This window comes from Pangasianodon hypophthalmus, chromosome 14, assembly GCF_027358585.1.
Source record: "Pangasianodon hypophthalmus isolate fPanHyp1 chromosome 14, fPanHyp1.pri, whole genome shotgun sequence".
Taxonomy (NCBI): Eukaryota; Metazoa; Chordata; class Actinopteri; order Siluriformes; family Pangasiidae; genus Pangasianodon; species Pangasianodon hypophthalmus.
Genome location: NC_069723.1, coordinates 19,346,516 through 19,369,058, shown reverse-complemented (window position 1 = coordinate 19,369,058; position 22,543 = coordinate 19,346,516). Strand labels below are relative to the sequence as shown.

General features: G+C 37.8%; 1 protein-coding gene across 1 annotated transcript in view; it reads right to left on the bottom strand.

Moving 5' to 3' along the window:
• The window catches only part of nphs1 (NPHS1 adhesion molecule, nephrin), a 121,794-nt gene that overhangs the window by 31,316 nt on the left and 67,935 nt on the right, over nt 1–22,543 (bottom strand). The window contains 8 exon segments of the mRNA XM_026934929.3: nt 1,988–2,128; nt 3,270–3,410; nt 7,909–8,081; nt 9,200–9,329; nt 9,869–10,037; nt 13,381–13,505; nt 13,629–13,770; nt 18,124–18,281. Coding sequence (XP_026790730.3) covers nt 1,988–2,128; nt 3,270–3,410; nt 7,909–8,081; nt 9,200–9,329; nt 9,869–10,037; nt 13,381–13,505; nt 13,629–13,770; nt 18,124–18,281 — 1,179 coding nt within the window.

The following is a 22,543-nucleotide window of genomic DNA, read 5'->3' as shown; positions in this document are numbered from 1 at the left end:
GCAAATTGTGTAAAGATCGACAGGTCTGAAATGATCATTAATTAATTAATGAATTTTTTTAATCTTACTTGTGCCCACCTGCAATTCCAATATTAGCTGATATTGGTCCAAAATAAAGTAATGCAGTAATAACTTTAGTTTTGTTTACTTTTATTTGTTTACTTTTAGCATTTTTTTTTATTTAGTATTCTTTCTAAAACCAGCGACCAGTCTGCATGTAAAAGACCCTAAATTCCCACAATTATCACTAGCCAATAGTCTGTTTAGTTACATAGCAATGGTGACAGCAACTCTTTTGTATCTTTTTGTATCTTTTACTGTATATGCTGCAATGTACAGTATAAATAATTTCCTCCAGGTAAAGCTAAAACTGGTCTGATTTAAACAACTGACGGAACAAAGGAACAATGTTAATCTGAACAGTTAATGAACAGTTGTTGTTTTTACTGTCATCTCTCTGACCCTAGACTAGAACCCTGCGTTCTTTTGGCTCCCGTTCGTGCCTGTGAATGTTTGTAAAAACGCCTATTGATTATATCCAAACAAGACTGGGTTTCATCATTTTCGCATTTTCATCCACTGTTTTGATAGTGTCTTGCAAAACTCATTTAAAAGCTCTATGCTTAGATTGGATTCTCCTGCATAACTGAGTCCCTTCGGATAAAAGCTTCTGCCAAGTGAATAAATATAAATGTAGACATAAGACATGCTGATGCTGATGTGTGAGCTTCAGAAGTAATGGGCCTTTCATGTCCTCTCTCCAAAGTTGTGTCTGTCTCTAACATTACAGAGACACTAATCTTGTTTCATCAATGACAATGATGTAACTCCTTTTATAACACTGTCTTCCATTTACATAATAACAACATGAAGATAAACAGCAGTAGGAATATCCTTATCTTATCTTATCTTAGGTTTCAAGTTCTATAAATACGTGGTTGTCCGGGTAAACCAGTAACTCTGCGTGAATTCTGGCGAACAAACAAAAAAAGATGAGGAGGCCTATGACATACTTTGACCTCAACTTTAAGAAACCATAAATATATTTCACCAAAATGAGGTGGAAATGATTTGATTTACTTTTTACCCATGTCTTGGCTATCTTCATCCAAAGATCATGTTGGGTAAGGAGCCAGTTTAATGCATGTGGTGGTAAAATAGTCATAAGCATGTCTAAAACCTTGCACTTTATTCCCTGACAGTATTCATCAAAATTGTGAAATATTTCAGCTAACATTAGTGAATTCAATGAGTTAACATTCATCTAACATTCAGCTAACATTAGTGAATTCAATGAGTTAACAAGTATTAATTAATAAAGGACTCACAGTTTACAAGCAAAAGAAGTCACTAAACTTTAAATTTCTTATTTAATATTCACAAAATGTCTAACATAATGCATGTGTCTTTGGCTACTGGTTAAAGTCGCAAATGTCTCATTAACCTAATGTTACATTTTACCAATGCTGGATAAGGTGTTTCAAGTACTTTTTTAAAATAATAATAATAATAATAATAATAATAATAATAATAATAATAATAATAAACTGGTTATACTGTCAGAGCATTGATTGACACATCACTGAACATATCACTATACACTGTTAAACATTTTCTCCACAATCCATGTTACAATAATGTAAGAAAAGGAGGAGTTGTTGGATAGCTACACTCCATAGCAATTTGGATTAGGCAAAAGCCTAACCAATTCAATTTGTAATCAAGTATCAGATGTCAAAATGTCCACTATGCTCCTATGCCACAGTTGGAATGAAAATTTTAAGTGCAGTTTTCTGCCTTTTCTCCCTTTTTAACCAGTCTTGGTATGATAAAAATTGTGATTGAGATACATGCAAAAGAGAAACATGTTTCAGTGAGTAGTATTTAGAACTAAATGTAGTAGAAAATGTCAACATTTCACCATGTGAAAAGTTTTCCCAGGCTGTCACACATACAGTGTTTAAAGCGTGCAATGAAAGGTTCTTACACTGGACATCCAGTTTGATGTTGGTTCTGTTTTTTCCTTCTGCATTGGAACACTCTACTGTGTACACACCCGCATCACGCCTGGTCACGTTCCAAATTTCCAGACTCCAGGCTTCAGGAAAGTGGTAACGATGATCCCGATCTGTTTACACACACAGACACACACACACACTCACACACACAAGTAACTAAGAAATGTATGCAATTTTTATAATTTACAATTTTTTTTTTTTAATTTTTGGCAAAAAAACTTGGTGTAAATAATAATAATAATAATAATAATAATAATAATAATAACAGTAATAAAGTAGTGGTAGTGGTGGTCCAACAGTTTTAGTATCACCCTGAATGCTTTTCGGATCATCTTATTTTTTATAATTTGCATTGTCCTTTCTTTTTTTTCTTTCCTTTTAGACACCATGGGAAATTCAAACGTTTGCACGTAACTGTAATTTGAATCCATCAGAACAAGTAGAACCTTTGCTGTTTTTGTTTTTTTTTGTTGTTGTTGTTTTGTATCTGAAAAGGTCATGCACATTCTTATTTTATCTAAGCTGTAGTTCAGCTTCTTCATAAGAGCAGTTCTGGCACATATATACAGCGAAGTTCAGAAGTCTGCCTCCGTTAGATTACTTAGCTTATTTTCTTTCATCTGGTATGAAAATGATTACTTTTTGTTGACAGAGATTCCTTCATTCTTCACTAATAAGTCAGTGAGTATTTTGTTCTTGTTGACTAAAAGTGAAGGAGGTGGTAACGGGTAAGGAGCGTACTAATTGAGTCAAAATTAGGTGTGAGATGAAAACTATTAACAGTGTGTTTGCAGTGAACAAGTGTTGTCGCTTAAGTGAAACGTGTGAACGAGATATTTAGATAGATTTCAGTTTCCTACAAGAATTCTGCCAACAATTTTAAATGATGTGATCTCAACTTTAGATGATGTGATCCTAATTAATTAGTAATTTTGGGATTTGTTATACATGCACCAGGTGCACGAAAACAATCAAGGACACTCAGATTTACAGTATATCATAAACACAGCTTGTAATACACCTACGCTTAGAGACACGCACAGTGTGATGAAAAATAGTCAGTGTTAAGACTGCATGTGCCATGTCTCATTCAGAGTGACAGCCATCTTCATTTAACCTGCATGCATTAACACTCCAGGCAGGAGCACATCTGGCACAGAAGCTGCCAATGTTTCATTCAGTGCACATATGGCACGTTGTGACAGAACAAATGCGAGGCAGCTTGTACTGAGATGTTAAAATGCCTATTACCTCTAAGCACCTTCTCGCCCTGGAATATCCACTCACAGGCGATATCGTCTGGATTGGCTGAGACCTTAACAGGAAGTGCAGCGACGTCGTCCTCAATCACCTCCACCAGGCTCGGCTGGTCTTCTGCAAACTCAGGAGGGACTGACACACACACACACAAACACACATACAAATGCTTTTGTTAGCTATCTCATTATAAAACTATTCAAAATTTCATTTCACTTTATATTATTATTAATAAACCTTCAGCATTAGTACATGATCAGTAATGTTAGCAGAGAAACAAACTAAGTTAGCAGGTGTTAAATGATGTTTAGTGTTATTTAAATATACCTTTTTTTCCGCTATCCTTGAATTCTAAATAAATCCAGCTCATTTAGCAACAAATTAAAACACAGCATGTTAGTGAATGTTGATAATAAGACTCATAGCTCAGTTCTCAGGGTGTGAATATTAGAACTCACCATTTTCTTTCCACACCATAAACACATTATTTAAGGCTTAATTTATTTATGAAGGTTGTTGTAGACTTGTTTTTACTCACAGAAATAAAGATTAATTAATGAATATGTTATGTTCATTGTGATGTGACATTATGTGATTTGTTTAGTTCATTAATGAATCATTAATGAATCAATTAATGAATCATCAATGAATAACTATATGTGACCATTACATAAAGTGTATTCATGCTGAAGTTCAAAGCTTGTTAAAGTCATACAGCCTATCGACTATAGGCTTCATGGACACGGTTCATGACGCACTCACTCACTCACTTATTCACTCATACATTATCATCCTTAATCACTCACACACTCACTCATATATTCATTCACTTATTCACTATCTCACTCATTCATTCACCTATTCACTTGCTTACACTCACTCAGTTACTCATTCACTCATACACTCACTCACTCATTCATTAACCCACACACTCATTCACTCTCTATCACTTATAAATTCATTCATTCACTCTCTCACTCATTAACTCATTCATTCACTCACTCAAGCATATATTCAAAAACACTCTCACTCACTCATAAACTCACCCATTCATTCACTCACTCAGTCCCTCACTCATATACTTGTACATACACTCACGCATTCTCCTCATTCTTCACTCATAAACTCACTCACTCACTTATTCGCTCAGTCATTCATTAACCCACACACTCATTCACTATCTCAGTCACTCACTCACTTGTAACTTCGCACACTCACTCATTAACCCCCTTACTAACTTACTTGTACATTCAAAAACACTCTCATGCATTCATTCAATCCTTCTCTAACTCATACACTCAAAAACACTCACACTCACTCATTTATACACTCACCCACTCACTCACTCATATAATCTGTGTGTGTTTGGGTGCATGTGGGTGTGCGTGTCTGTGTATGTGATTCTTATTACACTCTTATACTAGTTTGTGATAAATTGTGAAAGCTCAGTGTTGTAGAGCTTGTATCACTAGTGGCTCGTGTAACAGCTGGATTATTCTCTGCATCACTTCTAAGTCCCTTTGGATAAAAGCATCCGCCTGAGAAATCCATGTAAATATAAATATAGCACACATTGATCTGTGAACTTCAGAAATGGCAGGCCTTTCATCTCTCTCTCTCTCTCTCTCTCTCATTACAGAGATGTTACTACACACTAATGTCACTTTATCAGCTGCAACTGAAATACTGCTTTTTTTTACAGTACTGACCTTAAAGTAGCATTTTAAAATGAAAGTATTGAAGTTTGTTATTTTTTTTAATGTTTAAAAATAAGTACATACAGTATTACATGGATTAAGCACATACTGTCACACTTATAGGTTAGAATTGAGTGATTTGCCAGGTTGCAACAGAATTCACTCTGCCACAGTGCAAGGATTTTCTTTACATTTAACTTTAAAAGTCAATGAAAATAACTTCAGGAGGACATTCTTAGCAGGTGGGTGAGAGTGGGATTTAAAAGCAGTCTTGCACACACCTCTAAACTTCATGCAAAGTGTTAATTGAAAAGCATATCATCGTGTAAAGCACATCACAGTATTAATTATCTGTTAAAACAAAAAAAAAAAAAATATATTTAAAAAAAGACATTTCCCAGTGTAGTCTGGAAGTTGACTGCAGAACTGGTTTAATCTAGTCTGAAGTTTTGTCAGAGTAACAAAGCTGCTTTCTTTACCTTCTGCCTTTCGATTTTTTCCACCCCCCTGACTAATCAACATCCCCATAGCAGCAGCAGCAGCAGTGACAAGTGAATGTATAGACTAGTAGACTAGACTAGTCTGTACAACCCCTGATGCTATTATTATACTACAGAACTGCTGAATCCTTATTCCTATTGGTCAAAAGGTGTTAGGTTTCTATAACAGGAGCTCTGACAGTAGTTCCAGTTGTAATTTAAATCACAGGTTGTGTTTTTACATTATTGTTTTTACAGATACATTTCATGTTTCACTGAACTTTGCTTTAAAAAGATGCTGCTGTACTTGTGTTATCATTCCATCATTGTCAAAAGAATGCATAGATATTTATTAGCCTATAAACACTATAAAGTTTCTCTCTCTCTCTCTCTCTATTTGCATACCTCGAGACAAGCAATAGTGCTTTATTTATGAAAGCCCCACTTGAGTTTAATGTGTAATGGATTTCTTTACTCACTCAGCTATGAGAAATTTGGCCAGCTTATGGATTCCATAAAGTTCACTCGAGTTATTTGTGTGTGCTGGTGAGCACTGTCATATTTGGGTGCCCTGTTTGTGCACAGTGTTATTGCGGAGTGGATGCAGACATTTACAATTTAGACACACACACATACACACACACTCACACACACACACACACACATGGACACACACAGACACTTGCATGTAAAAAAAATACTCATCTAAAGAAAACAATCGCAGGCAAAAACAATAATTAATGTTAAGCGTGAAACTCACACTGCAATCTCGATTAGATGATTGAAAGCGACTCATGAGATGCTGAGGGCCGTAATGGGACAAAAACATCTTCAGCATGTTAACACACACATACACACACACATACACACACACTCCTTTGTGCTTTTAATTCACTGCAGGCTTTGAAGAGGTGGCTGGAAACATCAGGCAAAACAGCATCAAAGTGATGCGAGTCTGTCGAGCTCAACAAAGACATAATCCACACACATACACACACACACACACACACTGACACACAATGTTTACTATTACAAACACATTTTACACACACACATACACATGCACACACACACACGCACACTGAAACACAATGTTTACTATTACAAACACATTACAAAGCCTAGCGAAAACTGTCTTTCCAAAAACACACACAAACATGTCATGGCCAAATGTAAATCTTCTGTCAGGGGTAACACACTCACACAAACACACACACACACACACACACACACACACACATGCAGATCCTGGCCAAATGTAAATGTACTCTCAGGGGTACCCCAATCAACCATCTTTTGTTTTGTACTCTTGTGTACTAAATGAACAAAGTGTGAAAATTGGTTGTTTATCTACATTACGCACCAGGCTTTGTGTTAACTTTGTTAGCAGATTAGCAGAGCAAGCTAACTGTAGCTAAGAACAATCAGCAGACACCATTGTATGCCTACTGTATATATGTATATATCTTCTTCTAACTAGTTAAACACAAATGGAATAATAATAATAATAATAATAATAATAATAATAATAATAATAATAATAATAATAATTAGTGTCAAAATTGGTTGTTTGATTTATATGTTACAGTATGTGCCAGGCGTCGTATATTAGCTATAAGCAGATTAGCAGCGAAAGCTAACTATAATAGCTACAAACACTCTCTACAGTAGATACACAAACAATATTTACTACCTAATTCCAAGCTTTGCAATGTTTCTATACACATTTAATTAGAAGTCATACTGTATATAATAGGATAAGTTGAAACCACGGTTATAAGTTTTTCTTCCTTTTTTTTTTTTTTTTTGAGTTATGCAGGAACTAATTGTAGGTTGGAAGTAAAGTTGTGAGAGGGGAAATGAAAAAATGTCATAACACACACCATATGATTGGTCCGAGAAATCATTCAAACCAGTTGTTTGGATTTTTCGTCTTTTCTATGTAATACCTAATTTGCATAAAGTTGAGAAGATCTTAGCTCACGTCTCTTTGTCACTCGCCGGCTCCGTGTCGTGCGTTTACATAGAACGTGAATGGTCACGTGTCGCTTTGTCGCTTTGTTGCTTTGTAGTGTGAATAGCACATAATATGGTGAGTAGAGAATAAGTTTGAACGTAACAGCTGCCTCAAGCTAACCTTCTATTTTGTGAGTTACATCATAAGATATTAGTATATCAGGCAAACTACATCCAATTAACAAATTTATTTCCCTAAAATTTGACAAACTACCAAATATTAAATACATTATATATATTTATAGATAATTAGAACTAAATAGTAAGCTGTACTTCAACCTGTGAAAACTGAATCCTTACTTTTTTTTTTTTTTTTGGTGATGATATTTTTAGATTTAGAGTATGCATTTTTCTCTTTTTCTCTTCTTTCTCTTACACCCACCCACACACACGCACATGCCACACACACACACACACACACACACACAAACTCATACTCACAGAGGACGTTGAGTGTGTAGAAGGTGTTGACCCGCTCTGAAAGTGCAGCACTGAAGGCCTGACAGGTGATCCTGCTGCCATGGAGATGAGAAGAGAGAGGGAGCGACAGAGAACTGCTGACTGACATCCCACCATACAGCGACTTCTTAGCAGCGCTCTCCTCCCCTAAAAGGCTTTAGGGGGAGTGAAGTGATGGAGTGAGGAGGTGGAGGAGGAGAGAGAAGCAGGAAAAGAGAAGGAAAGGAGAAAAGAGTGGTGTAGGCAAAGAAGAAAAGAGAGTCAAGGTGAAAAAAAACAACATGGAGAGACAGAGAGACAGAAAGGGTTAGGGTTTGGTTATAAAAAATAGTCCAAAGTTTGAAATTGCAGCAGAGCACCATTAATTCCATTGCTAGAAAATGGAAAGTATATAGCGCGCTAGATAAGGACATCCACCAAAAGTCAGTGACCAAGCAAAGGGGTGATTAGTCAAAGAAGCAAACAAGAGCCCAAGGGTAATGCTGAACATGATGCTACCACCACCACGCTTCACTGTAGGAATGGTGATCTTCACCTTCACGATCTTGGCCTCTTGGTTGTTTCTCTGACTAAAGCTTTCCTTACCTGGTCACTGATTCCTTACTTATTTTAATAATGGACTTAATGGTACACAGGAATTTCAAAGTTTTAGATATGAAGATTTGGATATTTTGTTTCCGCAACATATGAAAAAAATATTATGTGGATTTATCTTGCAATTACAACTTTTTATCTCACGATTGCGAGATTATTGTGAGTTTTTATCTTGCAGTTGCAAGTTGATATCTCACAGTTGTGACTTTTTTATCTCACAATTTGTGTTTGTGTGACTACATGCTACGACTTATTAGCACTGCAGGAATCCTATCCTGTTCAGTCCAAGACATTCTCCCAGAGTGGCCAGATCCTGCCGAAAAAAATATTCCAGGTAGGTTTTATTCCTTGTTTACGCATAGTTGCATAGGCTTGGTTCCAATTTGCTTTGATTAATGGAAACAGAATCACTACATTGCAATTGTATGATATTACTGAGTAATTGTGAAATAGAAAGTCACAACTAAGAATTACCTGTATTAATTTGATGTTGTGGGATATAAAGTCGCAATTTTGCAATAAAATTTCGCAATTTTAACTCTCATTGGGAGAAAAAAATGTCACAATTTTGAGATAAATCTGTATTATTTTATCTAATATTTTCTCATATGAGCTTCCATAATAAACTGTTTTGAAGGGTTATGAAAATGAACTGTGCTGTGTGAACTTGCTGTGTTACCTGGTGGTGCCCTGACTCCAGCTGATGTTAACTTTCGGGTTACTGCTTCCAGCCAGACAGTCCATCTTGATAGTCTGTCCAGCACGCAACTCCTTCTGTTCCACCGTGATCTTCAAACTTACTGCAGGAACTTTACCAGGAATCCAACACACAACACCCGAACACATGAGCACACACTACCACTGAGTGCAAAAGAAACAGCTCCAAAATTGTACTGTACAAAAAGGATCTGATCTGCTAGAGAGAGTGATCACAATGACACTCTTGCTAATAATGGTGATCACAGAGCTACAGATCTTTTGGGAAATCAAGCAGCAGACAGGTTGATAAAACAGGGAACTGGGTTGATAAAAGTTAAGGGAGGTTAAAGTAATCTGTCCAGGCTTGTGATCTCTGGAGGTTGGCTGTGTCTTCAATCCACAATCAGAAGCACCAACATCATTTTCTGAGAATCATATTGTGCAGTCAAAGTGTCACATGATGAATCAGATGCCATAACAATTCTCATGGTGCAGCAAACTAATTTTAGTGCAGCGAACTAATTATTTAACCCAGCTTTTGTTAAGGTTGCAAATTTGTTTAATTGTCATAAATAAACTCAAAATGGTTAACCCTGGATATTTAAAAAGACATTTAAATTAAATGCTAAGTATATTATTATTGACTCACATTGGACCCGAAGTTTAGTCTTAGCTGATCGTGTTTTCTTGGCCTCGTTGGTGGCGTCACAGCGATACGTGGCTAAATTATCACTGGGTTGGAGAGTGAGAAGGAACTCTCGTGACACACCACGCTCCGACTGGATGTGTTTCGTTGGCATCTGCACAGCTTTACCATCCTAATATCACACACACACACACACACACACACACATTTATTCACACAGCACTCAGCTTTGATTATTATTATTATTATTATTATTATTATTATTGTTATTATTATTGTTATTGTTGTTGTTGTTGTTTATTTTGTCGTTGTTATCATTATTATTATTAGTTTGTTGTTCTCAGTATAAAACTGGTAGAAAAAAGTGTTCATACGCCCTAAATTCCAAATTCAAATTAACCAAGACTATACTACAGTGTTGTTGAATTCTCAATTCTGATTAGTCAGAACAGCAGCACTGACTGTAGATCTGGCTGCAGAGTTCATATTAATGACTTGTATGGTAAGGTTCCACATAAATGGACTTAAAAAAAATATTGTTTATATATGGTGTAATTTTCTGTATGATTCTTATTTAACATTTTTGAAAGGAGTCTCCAGTGTCAGCATTTTTTTTATAGAAACAGAACAGAGAGCTTTTTGATTTCTCAGGAACAGGACAAGACAAGTCTTATTAACTTCAGTGATGAAAAGACGGCTTATAGCTGCTATAATGTGTTCCACAACATTATGAGTAACTACAAATGGCTAAAAAGTACCATGTGTCATTCTTTAATATATAAAAATTGCTGGGGTTTAAGAGAAATAAAACACATTAGGAGATGCTGTTATAGGAAAATAATCTACTTCAGTGTGGTAAAAGTAACTCTGCTTCACACTGGGCCTCATCACATCACCCTGTCATTGATTACTTTCCTAAAACAGCACACCCCAAGTTGTTTAATCTTTACATATTAACTAATTAAACACTTGACACTTTTGACATGTTTGGGTTCAAATTAGTCAACATCCAAAACAGCCTTGAGAACAATAAATTTCATCCAAAAAAATCGTCAAGAAAACAGATGATTTCATAAATATTTCATAAACATGCTGTTAGCTTTGCAGTAGTTCACCTTAATTGGTACACTGTGACTCTTTGAGCCACACTGGGAACACAACTTGTTTCACACTCTATTTGCATAAATGTTCCATTTCGAAATCTGAATGTTTTATGAAAATTATATTTCAGTCCAGTTGATCCTGTACAACACTAGATCTTAATTTAACACACATCTATGTGTATTGCAAAAATGAATGTGCACTGACTGCAATATTTCTGTCAATTAAATCACTCTGTAATACACAATGAGTGCTTCCCAATACTCTAACTAATGCCTGCTTGACTCCTTGATCCAATGTCCATTGGCTTCTAAGCCAGAAAATATGATCAGTTGTTTTATTGTGCTCAGACAGTCGAGGAGAGAGGAGAGGTCCAGATCAAGGATATACTGGCCATAAATATACAGAAGTCTTTGTGTTGTAGTGTGTACTGTAAGCCTATGTTTAAAAAAAAAAGTATAAGTACCTGCCACAATACATTTAATGGCACTTTTGATATCATGTTGATGAAATGCTTTAATAAAAAAAGGATTTAATGGTAGTTAACTCTGTATATTCATTTGGTCATTACTGCTCCTGAAACAGCAGTTTACTCTTCTATGTATTACTTCCTTATCTTGAGGATCACAAAGTCAGGTCTTCTTAGCATTCTTGTTTTTTAATGTTTCCATATCGCTTCAAACTTTCCAACCTATGTTATGGTTGTTGTCATGATTTTCTATCTGATGCAGAATAAATGGCTGCAGAAGACTGCAGTAGTATAACCCAGGCTTAACACATGGGAGGTGGGACACTTTCATCTGGGCCAGGTTGAAGATTTCCAAGTATAACCAATGTAAATTGGAAAAACTGACAACTAGCAAAAAGTGCTTTTCTAATCCATTTTCAAGAAAGTGAGAGAAACTCTTCACACCTCTCTCCATACAAACACCCAGCTTAGCACATAAGTTCATTTCATGACCCATACACACAATTGTCAAAACACCACAAGACATGCACTACTTCTCTTCTAACAACTATATTTTGTCAAAAACAGAACAATAGCAAAAAAGAAACACACAAATAACAACTAGATGATATCTATATTGATGACGTAGTCAATAGCTTTTTTTCTGTTTTATATTATTGATGTCACTTGGGTGTTTTTTTAAAGGTTCAGTTACAAACAGAATGGTATATCTTACAATAATTGTAAGGAATATAGTGTACATAACAGGAAAATAGAAATAAGAAATGAAAAATGTTAGAAACAGAAGAAATATTCTAACTGTAACAGAAAAAAAAAATACCAGGCTTCTGTGTGGGTTAGTAAATAATTTAGGAGGTAAAGTGATGCCATCTTGAAATGAGGCAATGAGGTGCCATCTTGAAATGAGGCAATGAGGTGCCATCTTGAAATGAGGCACCATCTTGAAATGAGGCATGACCTTGAAATGTCACCATATTGTTTGGGTAGATTCAGGATTCATGGTGTAATATTCCTGCACGCAGTGCTGTTGCTACCTCTCTGACTCAGAACATTCAGCACGGCCCTTTTTAGTTATTTGATTTACTTTTTTTACTTATCTAACTGCTATTTGACAATTTGACATCTAAACTCCCATCCCTTTGCTTTTGAATTTGAATCTAATCAATTTTGATAGAAAGCGCATAAACTTTTGCAAATTGGGATGCAGAGATGCATAATTCAATAAATGTGGGCGGCCATCCATGTTAAGCCACGGACTGAGGAATCGGCGGGTTTCTTTTGATACGCACTTCAAGTCCACAGATAAATGACATTCGAACTTGCATCTTTTTATTAATCCGAGTGAAAAACGTTATGTTTCATAATCTAATGGGAAAAAAAATTCTCACAAACAATGAAGTGGTCAAAAAACTATATTCCCCCCACTTCTTCCCCATCCAAACATTTGAAGAAGAATTATCATAATCAAAATTGGACTATGACATCCATTTGTTTCTGAATTTGAATCTAATCAGTTTTGATGGAAAGCACTTAAACTTTTGCAAATTGGGATGCAGAGATGCATAGTTCAATAAAAGCATTAAAACAAACAAAGAATAATGTATTTACAATTTGGTCCACACAGAGTGATGTTGTGCTGTTTGAGCAGTTTTGAAAAAAAAAATTATTTGGTAGTGGTTGGTGTTTTTTTTTAGCAATTTTAAAAAAAAAAAATAAAAAAAAAAACCTAATGTGAGAGTCACACTAGCAGTACGTGTCTGTAAATCAAATCTTTCTAAATGCACTGTCACACTCCTACAGTCTGGAAACACTACCACCTGGCATCACATGATAAGTGACAAGTCAGTCAGCATGAGTACTGTTCTGAAATATTCTGAAAATTAGCTTCAAATGGTAGGACTTTTTGATATAGTATGACTTTTATATATGTACTGTATACACAGACCTTAAACCATTTCAAGCTGCCAGTGGGGTTTCCTCCACTGGAAAAACACACCAGCCGAATGGTCATCCCTGAACGCAGGAAAGTTCCTTCCGATGGGGCATCTAACCAAACCTTCTGAGGAGGATCTGAGAGAGAGGGAGAGAGAGAGAGAGAGAGAGAGAGAACAATTAGTCTAATTAAGAGCACTTTTGCTTCAGTGACAATAAAACGTGGAAATGATGCGGAAGAAAAGCATGCTTCACACTCACAGTACACACTGAGGGTTTTGGTTTGGATTCTGGAGAATCGTGTGCCTTTATTAAAAGCTTCACAGGTGAGCAACAGTCCATTTTCCTCCCTGGACACGGTGTGAGTCAGGTTAGACATTGTCATCATCCCACCATTCTCTCCCTTCAAAACACAGATTTACTTCAACATGATTTATATTAACAGTAGAATAACAACAGTAACAATAAACATGCTAACATGTAAATCTATTTAGACTATATGCCCAAAAGTATGTGGACACCTACCTAAAAGTACCATCACACCTACTTGTGTTCTTTCCCCAAACTGTTGCCACAAAATTGTATAGGATGTATGCTGTACTATCACTGGAACTAAGGGGCCTAAACCTGTTCCAGCAGAACAATTCCCCTGAGATCCATGAAGACATGGTTTGCCAAGGTTAGTGTGGAAAAATTTTGAGTGGCCTGAACAGATTCCTGACCTCAACCCCACTGAACACCTTTGGAATGAACTGGAACACCGAAACAGCATAGGGGGACTAAATCTGGAACAGGACGTTCAACAAACACATATGGGTGTGATGGTCAGGTGTCCACAATCTTTTGGCCATATAGTCTATCTATCTATCTATCTATCTATCTATCTATCACAGCTTTATATTAATGCACTCCTAATACTAATACATGATTGTTTCTAGTAACATCTAATAAATTTTAACAGAGAAAAATGTGTAAGTGTCGATATGGTGATATTTTCTGTAAGAAGATATTTATTTAGTGTTTTGGAAAGAGTCTCCAGTGTCAGGAGTTTGTAACAGTCAGTATGTTTTCCGCCACGAGAAAGTCTTCAGGACAAAGGAGTTTGCACTTTCAGTTTTCTTGGTCACATCTTGGTCACTTTTTTAAATTATTAATTTCTTGAGAAAGAAAAAAGTAGAGGCCGGTGAAGGAACTTGTTTTGTGGACCTTAAATGTGCGCAACAATAAATGTAAATGTAAACCAATCATACTACATGTTTATTTTGGCAAATTGCTGTTGGATAAAATAAAACACTTTGGGACCTGCCGTTATAGGAAAATAATCCACTTCTCATCACACTACCCTGTCATTGATTTTTCTATCTTTTTTTTTTAGAAAAAAAAAATCCTTTCAGTAACATATGAGTATTCTTAAAATAAATGGCAATTGTCATCTTTGTAGCTGTTTTGCACCTTTTAGTCTTGGGAACATTGATGGATTTTGTACCATGTTTTAGCCCAAACCTGGATTCCTCTGCCGTAAGGTTAAGATTTTTCAATGAGATAATAGACCCCAAACAAAGATATGGTTGTGGTACATAAAATACATATTATGCAATGACTGTGTCATGACTTAATTTAAAAAATTTTGATTTTGTAGATGTTGTGCTAATATGTTATGATGGGATCAAACACAGAAGCATTACTAGGGTTTAAAACAATGCGTATCTATCTTTCAGGTGTATAGTTATAGCTTAGGCTATTGCTCATCCTGTTTTCTCAATTCTTTATTTTCAGTACAATGTAGGTGACAGTTATTCACTACAGTGGCACCACTGACCTACTCATTAAATTGATTCTCTTTTCAAAGCTCACTTGCGCTTGAGTAAGAGGGTGATTTAATTAATAAAAGAAAACCACACTGAGATTATCATCATGTCCAACAACTAATATTTAGAAATAGAAACTCTCAAACATGTCAAATTCAGAATGAATTTCTATTTCTTTTCCATGTGCAGCCTACTTGAAGAAGTCATACATTTTCTAGTGCTATATTTCTTGGCTCCAATGACCAACTGTATCAATCATTGATTACAGTAGATAGATTTATTGTACATTGCATTGTCTGTCACTCCAACTGCTCTGATTTTGATTTTTTTTAAAAGCCTGAATAAAAAGATGGCTTTTAACATCGTATCTATTCATGTCTGCAGCACCACTGCAATAGGCCAGTAATTAAAGTAAATTATAGGTAAAGGTGACTCTAATGTCTAGTCAATAATTTCTTGATTCAGAAGGTCAAATGTGACGCATTTGTTCACGAACTTCCTTTTCACTATAGACTTTTACAGTGGCAAGGTTTGAAAAGAATAATTACGAGGTTCAAAATAAAAATACATTTTGTAGATAAAAGACCCAGAAGGCCTCTGACAGTGTTTAAATTTTTTACTCCAGAACAAGCAGCTCAGGTCTTTTTTTTCTTTTTAATGTCAAGCTCATTTGCAAGTGGTCTGATTTGCACATGTGGAGAGGTAGCCTCGGCCTAACCTTTGCAACCTCACTCTGCACGCTTAATTACTGTCAAGTGAAGAGAAAACACGTCACAAAAAGCGCAGGTAGAGACAAAAATACAAGCACTGAAACAGCACAGCGCAAAAAGGTCATTCTTATTCGCTCGTAATATATATCAAAGTGTAATAAAATAGCACTGGGTGCATGCAAATGAAAAATGTAATCAAATGGAAAATTTATCAAAATGAACAAGAGGTCCGGAGAGGCGCGAGGCAGCCTTGTGCTGGCTTTTATTCACTTACATTTCATTAAACTCAAACTCTACCAAAAAGAACTAGGAAAAAATAAGAAGAAAAAATTAGACAGAACACATTTCTCAAAGGAAATTAAGTGGCAAAAAGGGTCCAAACTAAAGGATGAGTCATTCAAGCTCCGCTATGGTCAGGGGCGGCAGGATTTGTTTTGTAGTATAATAGCAGAATTTGAGTATATTCCACTCTAGGAAGTGGTTGAGTGTCAGCGCTCAAACCCCAGAAGGTTTTTATTTGACAGCGTTTCATACCATCCCGCACTTCAAGACTGAACTCATGTGCTCAAAGTTCTGAAATGCTAAAAGTCTTACTTTAAAAGGAGCACAATTTATAATGTGTCTAAATTAATCAGAACTAAAGGCACAAAGCCAGTAAATGATAATTTTCTCTGAACATTTTGTCGTGGAACTATAATGCTGAATAGCTGCATGTTCTTCTCAAGTGATGATTGCTTTTATTTTACACAAAAAAGCTGGCTAAAGACATATTCGACATTAAGAAGGGACTAAAACAAAAGTGTCAGTCTCCAGTATCAGGGCTTGTGGACTAGTGTTTAGCAGAACCTAGTATTCTACCTCATTTAATACACATAACTCAACTCAGCTAGGGATATATTTAGAGTCAGCAAGTCTAAAGCTTGTGCAAATATTTATGTGGGGAAGTTATATATATCCGGAATCAGGTTACGCACATATAAGTTGATTTTCAACAAGCATCGCAATCAATATCTAATAAGAATCTGTTATATTACCAATATAGGCTACTGTTGCATGAATAGCTAGTTAGAAGTCCTAGTGCTAGTAATTATCATTTTAATCACTGCAAATTTGGTTTAATTTAACATTATGACTTCCACCCTCATTATTTGGAATGTTTTTTTTTTTTTTTTTTCATATCATGCACCAACAGTTAATTACACGATCTACACTATTTGCCCAAAGGTTTGTGGGCTCCTGAGCCTCACATCCATATGTGGCTCTTCCCCAAACTGTTGTGACAAAGGTGGCACTCAGAAAATTGTTTAAGGTGTCTTTGTATCCTGTAGAATTAATATTGCCCCTCACTGGAACTAAGGAGCTCAAACGTCTTCCAGCATGAAAATACTGCTGTGCACAATGTGAGGTCCATGAAGACATGGTTTGCCAAGGTTGCAGTGGAAGAACTGGAGAAGCTTGCACAGAGCCCTGACCTCAACCCCAATTAGCTCCTTTGTGATGTAGCTGAATGATCACAACTCCTTAGAGCCACACTCCAAAATCTAGTGGAAAGTCTTCTCAGAAGAATGGAGGATATTATAACAGAAAAGGGGAACTAAATCCGCAATGAGATGTCAAACAAGCACATATGGGTCTGATGGTCAGGTGCCCACAAACCTTTGGCCATACAGTGTACTAAACTGAGGTCATGAAATCATAATCATGTGCACAGCATGTAGGCTACTTTATCATGCTTTTATGATATTGCTACTTTATAATGCTTATAAATGTTGAGCGAATTATACTGTCCAAGTAGTGATTAAGACTGTGGTTATGTCTGAGGTCTGAATACTGAAATGTGCAATCTACCATATCTACCATATGTATGACTGTTAGCTCCAAGGATTGGAGCTTGGATGCTATTGGACTACAACATAAAAGTGGGATTTTTTGTACATATTTGAAGGACTATTCAATTCTAGATATTACTGATTAGTGTTTTTAAGTCATCACCTCTTAATAAAAAAAAATAATGAATTAAAAAAATAAAAAGTATGTATTTTCAGTGATTGATACTAATGAATTATGCACAATATGACCATGACATGAACGAACAAGGTAAAAAATGTGAATTTAAATTTCAGGTTGTATTCAATATTATATCAAATTGTTCTCTTATATCAAACAGTTCTCGGAAGATGAGTCAGATTCTGACTCAGATTCTGACTCGGTGTGTGATTCTGACTCAGTGTCTTTTACCTCAGTGATAGTGATGACAGTGGTGTTGAGCTCCTTGGAGCCGAGCCACCAGCGGATATGAACCGGTGGATTACTGGAGGACGTGGAGCAGCACACATTCACCTCTGTTCCCTCTATAGCTTCAGAGGAGCCACTTAGTTCCACATTAGAGGGCTCGACTTGTAGATTGAGAACAGAGAAGAAAAATATCTTCTGAGAAGAAAAATATCTCAAGTGTAATGTAATGGATAAAATAACCAGCTTAATGATTTACCACCTACCCTGAAAAAAGCTCATTAAATTTACTTAATTCAAATGATTGCATCGGTTCCATGTGATTGAATTGAGTTACATTAAAATAATTTATTTTCATACACCCAATATGATTTGACCATGTATTTTCAAAGCTCTGAATAAAACCGAACCCTGTGCTCTCTCTCAAACTGAGGATCGAAGCCAGGTAGGTGGCATTCTGCAACAGCCAAATTACTGATGCGCTATTCTAACAAACATGCTTTAATTGTGTTAATTTAATTATGGTTATAGTTCCCGTTGGTGCCAACATCCTTGCAAGTTTTCATAATGTAACTGGTCTACATTAATACTACGAGTTGATCATGCTCATTCTGCGTAATTTAATCTAGTAATTAGAAATGTGTTTAAATTAAGGTTAGTATAAGCAATGAAATCAAGTTTTGATGAGAAACTTATTATACAAATATAATATTAAATGTTAAATAACTATTTTTGTACAAACTACACACAATATGTTCTCTTAAATCTGACCGACCACAAAATTTTTTTTCTGTTTACCGTCTACTGCCAAAATCCAATTTCAAGATCAAAATGTAGGAAATTTTTATTTTAGAATTTTTGATTTATTTTATTTTTTTAACTACAAGGTGTCCCAAAAGTCCATAGGGGAGTTAATTTGTTTTTAATTTGTTAATAACTTTGGCAAAAGTGTCATGTGTGATTTGCTTGCCATGTTTCCTGTTAAAGTCCACTGCAACCTTGCGACAGCTTCCTGATCCAGCCATGAGAATGATTTCAATAAATTCTTCTTTTGTCTAAGGTATTCTTAAAAGTTATCTGAAAATATATAATATAAAGTAAGAATTTCCTTTATGTATGGAGACTTTTGGGAGACCTTGTAGTTTTGGTTAATATATTAACTGACCATTTGTACTAAGGTACTATCAAAATAAAATTGAATTCAAAATTTAATGAATGGTTTATATGTAATAAATATGCCATGTATGCCAATAAATATGCAATAAAAAAATGTCATGTTGTTTTTCAGTCCTGAAAACATTTCTCCACTCACCTGAAAGGGTTCATCAGTTCTACTATTCATCATCTACTGAAAGATAGGCTAGGACTGATCAAAACATTACACTACAATTAAACTCTGGAAAATAATTGTCATGTTTACTGATATCAATGTTTCCTTTGTTTTCTTCATACTATTCCAGATGGTTTCTTTGGAGCTGCATTACTCGATTACTAACATAATCTCGGTTCCCTGAGATATGGGAACGAGTACTGCGTCGATAGACGCTATGGGGAAAACTCCTTTTTCTCCGATGACTGAAGCCTTTACAATCACGCAGTGAAACTGCACGGCCATTGGTTCGTGCAGTGCAATAAAGCGAACCAATGGCTCGGCAGCGGAACTGCCTGCGCCTATGGCAAGGAAGCCCGCCAGGATGGGCGGAGCCATCTGGCTATATAAACGGGCATAGTGCCATAGGATCTCAGGTCAAATCAACTGAAGCGACGACTCTGAGTTGTGCAACGTTATGGCACGGCCTGCAACACAGCACTTGTTCGATACTACATTCGTACTGCGTCGCTAAGATAAGCCTGTAAGTCACCTACTTGTTTGACCGATGCTAACGCCAGTAGCAGGGCGATCTTTAATGATAGGGTTTTTAGGTTCACAGACTGTAGTGGCTCGAAAGGAGATCCCTTGAGGGCCCTCAGGACCGTGGGTAGGTCCCACGCAGGGACAGTAGGGGGCCGGGGCAAATTAAGTCTCCTGGAACAGATTGAGATGTGCCCACGTCAAGAGGCTTTTTACCATCTCGAAAAGGTGTTTCGAGGAGAGCCCTCCTTGGCGATTTCAAGAATCGTCTGTGCTGGGGGGCTATCTGGATGTGAAAGTATGCATCCTTCAGATCCAGAGAAAAGAACCAGTCCCCTGGGCGTATTTGCGTGAGGATCTGATTCAAAGTAATCATCCTGAACGGCCGCTTCATGAGCGCGCGATTCAGGTGTCTGAGATTGAGGATGGGCTGAAGGCTGCCATCCTTTTTGGGGACGAGGAAGTAGCGGCTGTAAAATCCTGACTCGCTCTGTGCTGGCGGAACCGTTTCTATGGCACCCTTCGCCAGTAGGGCCATCACCTCGGAGCATAGGACATGAGCGTCCTTGCTCTGCGCTGAGGTGGGAACCACACCGCTGAATTGAGGGGGTCTTCGAGCGAACTGGAGTGAGTAACCCCACTTTATAATCCCCAAAACCCAATCTGACACTACGGGGATGGCCTGGCATTGTTCGAGTGGCCTGCCATGGTTCGAGTGGCAGATCGCCGTGAGGCAACCTGACACTCTGTATAAGTGGAAGAGGAATTTTGCTCTCTGTCTAAAATGTTTGTGTTTTATTTTTGTTGCTATAACAGTGGCTGCTTGTGTGGGTGCTTTCAGAACAGGCCCAGTGTCCACAACAGCATTTACAACCACACTGCCACCGGCACCTGGAACAGAACTGGGTGCTTGGGGGCATAACAGAGATCGTTTGGGGGGGTGGTCTGGCGATGGCGAGACTTTGCCCCCTCCTCTTCCTGTCTGGCAGATCAAGATGACGCCCAAGGCGCAGGATCCAGTGTCAGCTTGGGCCGGGGTCCTTGGCGTCTGAGTGGCGTCTGGCCGAGCGGAAGTGCCGAGCAGGCGCAGGCGCGGGTCTAGCCGGCTGGTGTGCTGGAGCAGGCTTGGGGCAACTGGTGAAGCTTGCAGAGCTTGAGCGCTTTGGCAAGAAGTGTCGCAATGCCTGGGACAACTTCTGTGTGGCAGTAAAGCGCTCTGCAAACCCTTGGACGGCGGGTCCAAACAGCCCCGTGGGAGAAACCGGAGAGTCCAGGAAGGGAACCTTGTCCGCCTCTTTGATCTTCGTCAGGTTCAGCCAGACTCATCCAGGGGAGATAGTCTCTCGTAGCCCTTTTTGTCCGCGCCGTCTGTCAGAGTTTTGGTCCTTTTTCAGTGTTTTTTTTGTTGTCATGTTTTTTTTTCCCCACTAGATGTCGCCCAGCCTTAGTTTTCTTTGTTGTAATTGGTTTCATTGCTTTCACCTGTGTCTTGTTCCCGTTCTGTGTATTTAAGCCGTCCCTTTTGCCTTTGTTCCCCGCTTGGTTATTGTTGTTTCCGAAGCCCCTGTTGTCTTTCTCGTCGCCTCTTTCGAGCTAAATATCTTTTTTCCCTAGCTCCATCATCTTGTTTTTTGTCTTTTTTCCCTTTTTCTCTTTTTTCATTTTTTGCTGTTTTCAGTTCCCCTGCCTCGTCTTCGTTTTTGAGATCCGTTACCTTCTTGTTTCTCCCCGTTTTGCCCTTGTGTTATTTTTCTTCACTTTTAATAAATATTCTTGTGCGCTACCTCTGCGTTTGCTTCGTGGGTTTACCGCCTCCCTGTGGCTCAACGGTAAAACGTCTGTCAGTGACCTGGGTTCGATCCCCGGTCCTGACACCGAGTAGGGAACACACCACGACTTTGTGAGCTCATTGTGGACCTCGCTGACGAGGGGCCTGACGGCGTCCCGGGAGGAACCATTTGTCCAGACGGCTCCAAGTGGGCTCCTCTGGTGCGGACCACTCCAAACCCAGCTCTTCCACCGCCTTAGAGAGGAAGAGCTTGGCGTCCATCCCCGTCTTGGTGACGCTGGGATCCGTAGATGGCAGAGGGGCGGGGTCGAAGGAAGAGCCCAAAATATCCTCCATGTCTGACGCTGCTAAAGACATGCTGTCATCTAGCAGCTCGTCCTTGATTGCGCTGAACGAAACCATGTCACTCGCATCAGCCGAAGGACGCTGGTCCAAGTGCTCAAAGAGGCATTAATCTCAACGCCGCTTGCTCTTTTAGAGGAAAAAGTTCTTTTTTGCTCTTTGCTCTTTTAGCATTTTTTTCTCTCTTTTAGTGCTTTGCTCTTTTAGTGCTTGCTCTTTTAACTCGCCAGACGCTGATGGCGGCTGACCCTCGGCGGGAACAGCGGGACTGCACAGGAGAGTAGCTCTTGTCCGCTGCGAGGCATGTCAGCTTCAAGTCTCGTAGCTCAGCAGAGAGAAGATCTTCGTCGCTGAAGGAGAATTGATCTGAGATCCTATGGCGCTATGCCCGTTTATATAGCCAGATGGCTCCGCCCATCCTGGTGGGCTTCCTTGCCATAGGC